The sequence below is a fragment of the Rhinolophus sinicus genome, chromosome 14, assembly GCF_057876585.1.
Source record: "Rhinolophus sinicus isolate RSI-liver-muscle chromosome 14, RSI-T2T, whole genome shotgun sequence".
Lineage (NCBI taxonomy): Eukaryota > Metazoa > Chordata > Mammalia > Chiroptera > Rhinolophidae > Rhinolophus > Rhinolophus sinicus.
In genome coordinates this window covers 178,961,384-178,973,091 of record NC_142514.1, presented here as the reverse complement: position 1 = coordinate 178,973,091, position 11,708 = coordinate 178,961,384, and the positions used below count along the sequence as shown (strand labels likewise).

Sequence of the window (11,708 nt, the reverse complement as noted above, 5' to 3'; positions counted from 1 at the left end):
AAAGGCAAGATGTTTGATGATATTAATGTACAAAATAACACGGCCTCAACGAGGGCAGTTGCTTTCTGAACAGAAAGGGGAGGAAGGGATGAGTAAGGGAACTGTCGTGACTTGGGCACCCTTTAAATCACCATCAAAGAAATTTTACCAGTCTGCTTTGCAGTGATTGTCAAATCTGCTGCTGTACAACCAATATTGAACGAAAATGAATTTTAAAAATATAACAAAAATGGCTTATGTTCCTAGTAATATTTTATTGAGGCAAGGTGAACATTAACAGGACATTTTCTAACTTTAAGATTGTTGCAGAGTTATTGTCGGTCCTCTGGTCCTTCACATGTACCAGCGTGTAGTGGTGGTATGTAGGGAGACACAGTGGCAGGGAGATACATACATGTATCATTAGTGACAATCTAAGAAGGAATCTCAATCACAGTCTTTAAAGATTAGCAATCATTGTGGATAGTAGAGGCCAGCTTCTTAGGAACGTTCTGTCGAGTCGTTTTACCTCATGAGATGGCATGATGCTCCTTTTTCTTTCAATACTTAACGGTGTAAGGTGGGTGGCCATCATTTCTGGGAGGAGCTAAGGAAGAGGAGCTAAACGGTGTTTCTTGTGTTAAGGGGCTGTTTGCATGCACCAGAACAGACTGAAAAGAATGAATAAAACAAGCAATATTGTTATTACAATCCTATCTAGTACCCTACCCCCACCTCCCACCACCTGTTCCCATCAGAGTCAAGGGCAAAGAGCACTCTTTCTGGTAAGCCCACAGTCGGACTTGGCTGACATTTAAGTCTGTATTTCTCCAATACATATTCAGATGATTTGACAGAGAAGAGACCCAACTCACCCCAGTGGTGTTGGAGACTAGCTGACTGGCAAAATGGGCTGTGGTACAAGTTATGCAAAACTCCGCGAGAGAGAAGATAATCAGCATGGCTGAAATTCCTTTTCCAGAAATCTGAAATCCGGGATAAAGACGCTGACATCAGGGATAAAGTCACTGAAAGTTTTACTAATCAGGAAGGCCTCAAACAGGCTTCAAAAAGTTACTAAACTTTAATTTTAAAAAAAAGTTACTGATTCATTAAATGTGCTATTGCTCATACTCAGCTCGCTCCACAATTATTTCTCTATTATCACCAAATGCTTATTTCAGGAGAATATGAATTAATTTTCAGTTTTCTTTAAAATGCCAGAAGACTTTTCTTTTCTCCAGGAGGCTGTCTTACTGTCTTATTTAGGGCCATTAGAAAGGAGGTAGATTTTGGTTTTTCTTTGCAATGGTTTTCTTGTTCTTGTAAAAATGTTACCTGCTCACTAAAAAAAAAAATAAATAAATAAAGCAAGCTCTATAGAAAACAACCAATCATTCCAAATTCAGCTGCCTAGAGATAAGCAAAATTAACTTTTGATGCCTGTTAGTCTAGAACTCTCTGTACCGGCAAAAAGCAAATAGAAAAGTGGATGCATGGGGAGACAACAAGAGAGAAACAGCATTCTGTAGGGAGGGAATCATTTTGTACTTACTATTGAAATAAAAGTATTACTTGATTTTAAAAGAATGGAAAGAAGTTAAGTCAAATTAAGTCTGCGAAAATTAAAATGTTTATGAAACCCATGAAGAAGTTAGTCATTTTAAACCTCCAGGTTTCAATTTTAGACAACATGAAGTGATTGCTTATAATAAAAAATGAGGTGACTAGCACTTTTATTTTTGGTCCCTGTCATCTTACCTCTCCTCTCTTCACTTTCCAGTTTTTGCTGATTATATCATTTTTCACTTTTTTTTTAAGTAAAACATTTATATTCAGGTCTGTGGTTATAATTGCCCCAGTTGTTCAGCCCTGCAAGCTTAGATGAATATTTAAAAGGTTCAGTGCTCTTCACTAATCTCTTTACAAAGTTTCCCCTAGCTTTCTGAATTCTTGATTTCATTTACCTCATGTATTCTAGAATATTACTTTTTTTTCAGTAGCAGTGCCCATGTGTTATTGTTATTTTACTGACAGTATCTTCTTGTTGCTTTTATACTTGCACGAAAATTTTATTGATTGGATGTGTTATTCTTGAGTCATAGTTTCTTTTCATCAAACTTGATAGACATGGCTTCTTTATCGTTCCTCATTGGATGTTGTTGTGGTAGGCTGAGTCAAGTTGATTTTTTTCCAGCTTGTAAGTAATTTGATTTTTCTGCCTAAAATCTTAAAGAATCCTTTTCTCATACCCTATACCTATAACAATGTGTGTGTGTGTGTATATATACATATATGTATATATGTATACATATATGTATATATAGAAAACAACTGCCTAGAAATAAGCATTCTGTATAAGAAATGCTTCTTTCTTTGCATTTTCTTCTCCTAGTTTAGGTAATTCCCTTTCAGTGTACAAATTCAGTACCATTTGTTAGATTCTCTCACTCGGGGAGACCAATTATTGTTATGTTGGATCAAACTTGCCTGTCTTCTATGTTTCTCATCTTCTTTCTAATTACTTTATAGATTTGTCTTTTTCCTCTGCAACACTGTGGTTACAGTTTGTCTCTACTATTTTTAACTGAGTCCATTCTATTTCTTGCTGTGTATCATTTGTTTATTAGATCTTTAATAGTGGTTTTTGGTATTCAGTTGTTTTCTATTGTGCTGCAATGTTCTTATTATTTCATTCTGCCATTTTATTATCTATTAAGATTTTCAATAGTATAAAATGCTCATGAGGAATCTTCTATTGATAATTGGGCAATGTTTTCCTCCATATTGGGTTTTTTTCATCTGTGCCACTGACATGTAGTGATTGAACATGGCTTGGAAATTCCCCTTTGTTGTTTTTAAGTCTCTATGTGTTAAATGGAAACACCTAATACCAATACCTGCAAAGCAGGATGTTAGGTCTGGGTCGTGTGGTAATCACAGGCCAGACTCATTGTTTCATAGGACAGGAATTTGAACTAGAATTTGTAGATATGGCTTCTTAGGTTAGTAAGAGATCAAACTATGAGAATGAGGAAAGTCAATGTTTTCCTGATTTATGTGGCTCACATCCCTATGAAATCAGGGCTCATTTTGTGAGGAAGAAGGAAGGCACATGTGTTTGCATTCATTTTATCATCTGATATCTCTTTTGTCCGAATCAGTTGAATTTTGTCTTTCACTTAAAATGAATAATAAGCTTCTGAGTGTTTCTGCTGACCAACTAACCCACAGGAAAGTCTTCCTTCCTTCCTTCCTTCCTTCCTTCCTTCCTTCCTTCCTTCCTTCCTTCCTCCCCCCTCTCTTCCTTCTTTTAATCACTCTAATGTATGTGGACAGTTTCCCTGCCATTTATTTTCAACTTCCTCAATTCTTAAAGTGAATGACTATACAGGCCTTATGTTTGTTTAGCTGTAGTGTAGGTGAATTTTCCTTGATTCATGTTTCCACGTAACTGGGTCCAATGTGTCTTCCTTGTTTCCAGCTATAATTTGAGAACTAGATACTGTTGTCTGTCCATTTTATTAAACGCTAATCACACAGCTGTTGCAGGGAGTGGAATAACTTACTTGGCACCGAGCACAATTCTTGTTAGTGAACGTGGACTGTGCTTTCTCCCTCTTCTGAGAAATGCCCTGTACCAAGGCCTGCTCCAAGGTCAGAGGTATGTTCTATTCCTGTGGATTTTTGCTCATTCCTTTAGCAAAGTGCACTGAAAGGTGTTACCCCTGGTGAACTTTCCTTCTCCCTTGAGGCCCCAGAGTGCTACACAAGGACTTTTACCATACAGGATTTGCTTTATGCTTTCCCAGAATTGTCTGCTGTCCACCTGAGTCTTTTTAGCTTTATATTGGAGAGCATTAGGAAGAATTCTCAGTATTTTGGCACCTTCTTTCCTCATTTGTGTTTTTGGAGAGTAAGAGCCAGGGCTAGGAGCTGTACTTTTTTTGCCACCTTGAGACACAGCTGAATCATTTTTTTCTTTACTTGGATGGCCATTTTTAGCTAGTTTTCCACTAATTTCTGTTCTTTTTATTTGATATTGTAGTGGATAAATTCTTATCCTGTTCTTGCTTTACTCCACCTTATTTACCAAGAGGTCCTCTCATATTCTTTCCTCCTTATAAGCCCTTCTCTACTCTTTTGTCTATGCCTGAGATAATAGAGTCCATCCTTGGCCTATGTAATGATAATGAATGGACGATTCTGTTTTGAGAACGTTCAGAGGCTTGTGTTTCATTTTGCAATTGCTTAATTCTTTGGGTTTCTCTAATAAAAATTGGAAGTGCTTGTCACTGACATTTTCCTTTCATCCCATTCTTACTCTAAAATAAAAACTCTAAAATAAAACTACCCAATAACTTGACTATCTTATGTACATAGAATTTCAAATCTTTCGAAAATAATATCGGTGTCTTTAGGAGTCTTTTGCATTGTTCATGTGATTAACAGTGAGATGGGCCAATGAGGTCCACCCTTTCTTACCATTTGTCAAGGTAACTCTCCCACTTTATTCTGTAGTCCTAGAGATCACATGACTAGGAGTAGGGCTGGACTAGAAAAAGGAATTTTCCACTAGAGCTGCTGTACAGTAATAAGGGATGAAAAATTGACCCACTTTATGAGAGTAGAAAGAGAGGAGGCACGTGGTAGATTATGGGATACTTACAATTGCCCAATAGTCTTGGTTGGGTTGCCCATTGATGCTCACGTCCACCAGAAACAGAATCATTCCAAGGAAGGAGAAAATAGCACTAACAATATTCATCCCTAGGCTGCCTTTTATCTAATGGAGATGACAGGAAAAAGACATCATATATGGGAGAAATGAAATCAAATAAAATAAGGAACAATTAAATTTAATGGTTGTTAGTCTTCGAAATCTTGAAAAAAAAAATTAAGTTGAAATGATTTTTTCCCCCTCTGCCCTTCTGGATAGTTACCATGAAAACTATTCTGTATGCATACTAAATGTAGGGTATTTCTAAAATCTGTAGAAAAAATGTAAATAATACAAAGCAGATGCTCATCTATTATGTTTGTCTAAAAACCTCATGTGCAATAACAGTAATACGCCCTTTTTAAAACAAAACAACTAATAAACTTTTAATGAGCACTTTCTATGACAGACAGTGTGTTAAATTATTTAAATACATTATCTCATAGAACTTTTACAACCACTGTATGAGGTAGTAGTATATAGCATCCAAGTTTATAGATGGCAAAGTAAATACACAAAAAATCTTGGCTGATAAATTTAGAAATTAATGAAAACCCTGAAGTGTTTCTAAAGACTAGATAAAGAACCCCAGATTTAGAAGGAGGAGCTCCTTAGGCTTTTGTGGATAGAGGCATATGGGCAGAGTACAAAACTTTCTCCAGTTTCTACAAGATTTTGACATTCAGCAGAATAATTGTGAACCAGGTTCTCAGCTGACTTGCTAGGGTTGGCAGAGCTAGAGCTATTTAGGAAGTGCTAGTGTTTGAGTGTGTCTCAGAGTCTCCTGAAGGCCTCTAAAAGGCCCTTAGAAAAATTGCTTTAGCTTCTAGTTTTAGAGCTGTCTTCTACAAATGGACAAACTCTATGCTTGGTCAATCTCAGTGAGAGGGAAGGATCCATAGCTCATGCAGGAAAACGGTGCTTTATTTTGTTTTTGGATTATAATAGGAGCAGTTCATCACGAGTAGACTGATTTTTATTTTATTTTATTCTAGTCTAGACTAGCATGAGTAACATGATTCTATGTTCTCATTTTCCCAATTTCCTCTTGTGCTGGATTAAATATAATCTTGAAACCACCTCTGCTCTAGTTGTCTTTAGTTCTTGGAAAATTTTCTTTCTCTTGTTTCAAAAGCAGACCAGCAATTGCAAAAGGTGGAGTGCTGTGACCGAGTGAATTGAAAGACCTGTCTCAGTGATTATGTTTATAAACTCTTCTTATGTACCGAGCTAGGTATTTTTAGAGATGATTTAAAGAACTGTAAAACAGAAGTCGAATCCAAACAAGAAGAGATATGTGCAAGTGAAAAATAAAAATACAAGGCAAGGCAGAACTGAGAAACGGCAAATGAACAGTAGAATCGTTGATGCTGAAGTGACAAGTGGGTGTTTCCTGGCTCCTGGATTCTGCTTTGGGGTTCCTCTAATGTCACGTGACCCAACTGAACCAGGGAGCCTCTAGGACAAGCTAAACAAACCCACCTTTACTAATTCCTATTCTTGTGAGTTAAAGAGGCAGGGTATGGAGTTCTGCCATTTCTGAGTGGCCAATTGTGTGGACCATTCAGGGACACACATATCTTGGGATCAACCAACAGATATTTTTGGGAATAAGTGCTCCCCTTCACATTTTCTAAATCCATCTTCTTAATTTTTCTCCTCAAATGAATCCAGTTAATTTTTACAGGAGTTTAAAAAGTAGAAACATTCCAACTTACCATACAAAGGGAAAACTTCATGGATGCCGAAATAGAGAGAGCACCAGTAATAATGAACTGTAGAAATAACAAATTTATTTGTGAGATGATGGGTTCTTTGTTTCTGGGAACTTCTCTTTATGGGAAAGGTTGGTCTGTTTATAGTCATCAAGTTTCCCTCTTAAAATAATTCCTCTCCTACTCAGTTTTCTGGAGTAACTCTCAGAGATTATGTACTTTTCCGTTTTCTTTTCCTCTTTAGTTTCTTCCTTATAAAGAACTCATTCTGTTATAAGCGTTCCTTATTCTGATGACTTCTGAACTCACTGGTCAATCTCTTCTTGTGATCAATTGCATATTTTGTAATCATATTCCCATAGTCACCTCCTTTGACTACTCTCTACCCAACACATACATTTCCATCTAAAACGTAGGCGGGAGCTAAAGCACTGGATTGCTCAGAACTCGATCAGAGTAAACTTTAGGGTATGAGTTTAAGCAGCAAGTGAAAAAATGGAGAACAAAATCTCTCTCTTATTTAAACCCAATGAGAGCTGTTATGTCTCAGTTCTCCCACTGAGCAGATGCAGGACTTACCATAAAAATAAGTGCACATTGACTGGGAATAAATAGATTTATAAACTGAGGAGAGTGGTTCTAGCAGTCTACTCACAGAGAGGCCGCCCCAGAATGGATATCCGCTAATGAAAGTTACAGAAGCAAAACCCAAAACAGATGCATAAATGACGTTCATTAAACCCAAAATAATTCCGAAACCAATGTGTGTCAGTCCAACCACGATCTGGATCGCCTGCAAAAAGAAAGTGGGTGTTTTAGATTTGCTTCTCATGTGTAGGCACCCCTGAAACATGGCTGTCATCACGGCTGCCTACTTATTGTCAACGCTGCCAAGACTCACGGCTGTCATTCAGGCATGCGTCCCCCACAGCATGCGGGCCAATAGGATTTGGACACACACACACACACACACACACACACACACAAGAGCCAAGGCCTCAGCTTGGTAAAGCCCTTGTTTGCGGTATCCGGGGTGGCTTGCAGGGGTAGCCCACAGAGAGTTCTTCAGAAAGTGCTCTGCTTAGGCCTGAATGAGCATCTGTTGAGAGCCTCTAAAAGAGTCTTGGAAGAAAATGCTATAACTGTGATGGCTGTCTTTTTCCAATGGACCAAGTCTCTGCTTGAGTAATCCCAGGCGTGGGGAAAAGCAGAACAGAAAGCAAGCAAACAAACAAAAACCCACAATAATTTTTGGGGCATTAACTATATGCTTGATAATTAATATTCTAAACACTTTACATTTACTGTTTCAGGTAATCCTCCCACCAACTGGATGGAGACAGAGAGACATAAAGAAATTAGGTATCTGTCTTTGTTTGTTCAAACTGCTGTAACAAAATACTGCAGACTGGGTGGCTTATCAGCAATAGAAATTTATTGCCTGCAGTTCGGGAGACTGGAAAGTCCAAGTTCAAGGTGCCAGCACGGTCACAGTCTGGTGAGGGCTATCTTACGGGTTCATGGCCGGCACTGCCTCACTGTGTCCTCACAAGGCGGAAAGTCTGGAGGCCTCTCGGGAGCCTCTTTTATGACAGCAATAATCCCATTTACGAGGGTTCCATCCTCATGACCTAAGTACCTCCCTCACGACCCACCTCCAAATATCATTTTTGGGAACAAGGATTTCACCATATAGGCTTTGTGGGGGGGGGGGGGAAGAGACACAAACATTCAGAACATTCAGACAATAACGAAGTCCAAGGTCATACCGTTACTGAGTGGCAGAACCGGCGTTTAATGCAGCAAATTGACTGCAGAGCCCACGTCTTAACTATTCAGCGTGGCCCCGCCCCTCAGGCTCAGCTCCGCCTCTTCCGCCGCATCTCGCTGCTTGTACCACACAGTGTAAGCTTTTTCCTTTCTAAATTTCTGTCCTGTCTTATGGTATAAATCACACACCTTATTACTTGGCTTTGCGCTCATCTATGTTTTCTTTTCGCTTGCAGGTATGCAAACCTTTTCTTATTGGCCAAGACATATGTTCTCAAAGACAGGGGGAGTCATCTCTAAAGGAACCCCCTCGTGCACCTTCCTTCATCCTGGATAAACAGATTGTGAGAAATAACTGTAGCTAGATGGGACCTTCCTAAATAATGCGAGGAACTTTTTTTTTTTTTTTTGGTTTTGTTTTGTTTTACTGACAAAGTTCTTCAAGAGGCTACTAAAAGCTACGAGGCTTCTCTCCTGAAAAACTATTCATACACATCCATACATACACGTGCCACACTTTTGCATGAAGCTGCAGAGGTGTCATGGTCCTCTTTTAGCCAATCGTGGATCTCAGCATTAGGTATTATATTTGGTTTCCACAGTGTCTTCTCTAGAGCAGCAATTCAATCACCTGGCTGCAAATTTCCCATCCTCATCCTTGGGGTCATTTGATGAAGAGCAGTAAGATCTTAGCCTAATGTTGGCCTCCTTTTCTCCTGGTATGGCCCTGGCTATACCACTTACTGACCAAAATTGCCTATAGGCCAGACTGAGTAATTTGGTCATTTCATTCCCTTTGGGTTTTGGGCCACAGACCTAACTTGAAGTTCTGAGCCAGTTGAGGAAGATACTCCACATCCTACCCCCTGAAGCCCTTGCACTGTTGTGGTGACTGGAGGCTGAAATTGCACAGATGTACAGTCTTCAGGGAGAGGAAGTCCCTGCTGCCAATTGGAACTATTAAAAAACAAAATGGCACCTATCTCTTTAAAGTTCTTTTATTGTGCACCCCTTTAGTACCGGGCAGACTGTTCCAACGGCACTCCATTCCGCTCGGAGGGAAAGTCCAAGCCTTCTTTCCTCCAGGCCTCCCAGAGTCTGGCCCCCACCACTGCTCTGCCCTCTACCTGCCCACTCCCTCCCTTCCTCATTCCATTCTACTGTATTGGCTTCCTCCCTGTGCTCCAGACACAACACACGCCATTATCTCTAAAGACCTTTCCAACTTTACCTGGAAGCTCTTGCTTTGATATCTTCACGGTTAGCCCTTCACTTCATGGCTCTGCTCAAATATTCTCTTCTAAGAAAAGCCTGCTCTGACCAACTTGAAATTTCTACCCCCCTACTGCCTGGTACCTCTTATCCTTTTATCCTCTACATATCATTTACCACCTTTTAACACATTTTGTACTTTAATGTGTGTAGTCTGATTTCTCTCACTAGGCTCTAAGCTCCATGTGGGCAGAGATTGGGCCTGTTTTATTCTCTGCAATATTCCCAACACCTGTGTGGGGTGCACATGGGTCCTACTGCGTTTCTCTGAAAATAAGACCAGGTCTTATATTAATTTTTGCTCCAAAAGATGCATTAGGGCTTATAGGTAGGGGATGTCATCCTGAAAAATCAGGACTTATTTTCCTGTTAGGTCTTATTTTGGGGGAAACACGGTCTGTGCTCTATGGGGATTTTCCATATCCGGCGGGAGAGGATGTGAGGGGCCACCTCCATAGATCTGCCTGCTGGAGGAAAACCAATGCTCGTTTTTACTTCCCTAAAATGTTAAAACTTGAAATAGTAGTAAGATGGCCAGAAAAGTTTCTGGCACACAATGGACACTCATTATAATTTACTGAATGCTCTAGCAGAGAAGTTAGAACTGCACAGAGGGAGGGACAGCACAGTGGGGTGAAATTGTGTTAGTGGCATGAAGGAAGTACCTGGAAAGCACAGCCAAGGGGCTAACGACTTTGCCCAGGCGAGTGGAATCTTTATTTACAAGCAGGGCGTGCTTTACAACACCTCCAGAAACAAGATTATGAATGTTCAAAGTGCTCTTTGTAGAAGTAATGTGGCAATTATGTCATGACACTTCCATGGTCACTAGATGAGAGGCCCAGCAGATGGAATGGTCCCTAATCTTTCACACCCAGTTTTTCCCAGACTGCCCATTTGTAGTTCCTTTTGTTTTTAAGGCAGCCATCAATGTTCATGTTCATGTGCATTCACTTACACACAAACACCAGGCTTGAAACTAATCCAGAGACAGAACTGAAGTTGCCCCAAATGTCCTTTGTAGATGTGAGATCGAGGTAGAAGTTAGTGGTGTTCCCGTTACGAGTATGTCGATGTTACTGAATTGTCTTGCTAGGAAAAATTCTTTGTCACCTGTTAGATTCTTGTTTGAATCTAAAATAAAATGAAGTCAGGATAAAGTCTATATGCAGATGAATTATTTCTACCTAAAAGGCATATAGTTTCCAGGGTAACGTTCAGAATTTTTTAGTGATTGGATATATGTCATGAGATCATAAACTTCTCCCCAACTATAACTGTACAACCTTGCAAATGCAAAATTAAAATTCTAGTAGTAAGTAGACTTACCCCTAGTATTTTCACTTCTTCTGTAAAGGTTGTGGTTGCTGTTCCTATAGTTGGAGTTATAATTTGTACATTTCCTTGACCCTGCTGACTGTTCGCGAAGATTCCTGGAGAAGTGATGATGTGAGGCTGGCCACTCTGAGCTTGGTTTCCTAGGCTGATGAAACTTGGAAATGGTTGAGGCCCAGAGGCCAGAGAGTTGCTTGGTAGGTAAGGATTATGTGTGGCTTCGTGCGGTCTAGGGTGGGTTGTCGGCTTGGCTGGCATCATTATGTCCTAAGTATTATATAATATAACAAAATGATACATTTATCCAGAAAAGAAACATCTGATTACAAAGGATACTTTTTAAAAGTGGAAACAAATTTTAATCCACAGAAGGTTATTTTAAACAAGGAAAAATGAAGGATTGCATAGCTGTAATTCTTGGAGTGATTCCCTATAGCTCTCAAATAACATTTGAAATCAGGAGGTTTTATATCCTGTGTATTTGGTTTCTGTGGCCATTTAGTGCTGAAGATTTCCCAGTCTGCTACTTCACTAACTCTGGGGCCTGGAGCAACTTTCTTTTTTTCTTTTTTTCCCCTTCTTCCACCTCCTCCTCTTCTACCTCCCCCCACCCCACTCCAGTTCAAGCCATTGTTTCTCAGTCTGTTTGTGTAGGACACAGCTCTCTGGCCCATGCTGGTGTTATGAGCCTTGTGCTCCTGGTCTTATTTTACTATAAGACCCGGTCTTTAATATAATATAATATAATATAATATAATATAATATAATATAATATAATATAATATAATATAAATAATACTGGGTCTTATATTAATTTTTGCTCCAAAAGAGGCATTAGAGCTGATTGTCTGACTAGGTCTTATTTTCAGGGAAACACGGTAGCTGTCATTGTGTTACTAGAGCCCAAAGTCTTCCAT

At 39.4% G+C, this 11,708-nt stretch overlaps 1 protein-coding gene across 1 annotated transcript; it reads right to left on the bottom strand.

The window, feature by feature from the left end:
- Positions 1-256: 256 nt before the first annotated feature.
- Positions 257-11,052, bottom strand: MS4A12 (membrane spanning 4-domains A12). The gene is made up of 6 exons (XM_019754000.3): positions 10,786-11,052; positions 7,070-7,207; positions 6,418-6,474; positions 4,649-4,765; positions 855-965; positions 257-650 (listed from the first exon to the last, which is right to left on the bottom strand). The coding sequence occupies exons 1-6, from the start codon at positions 11,050-11,052 to the stop codon at positions 540-542; spliced, it is 801 nt and encodes a 266-aa protein (XP_019609559.3). The 3' UTR covers positions 257-539.
- Between the last annotated feature and the right edge of the window lie 656 nt (positions 11,053-11,708).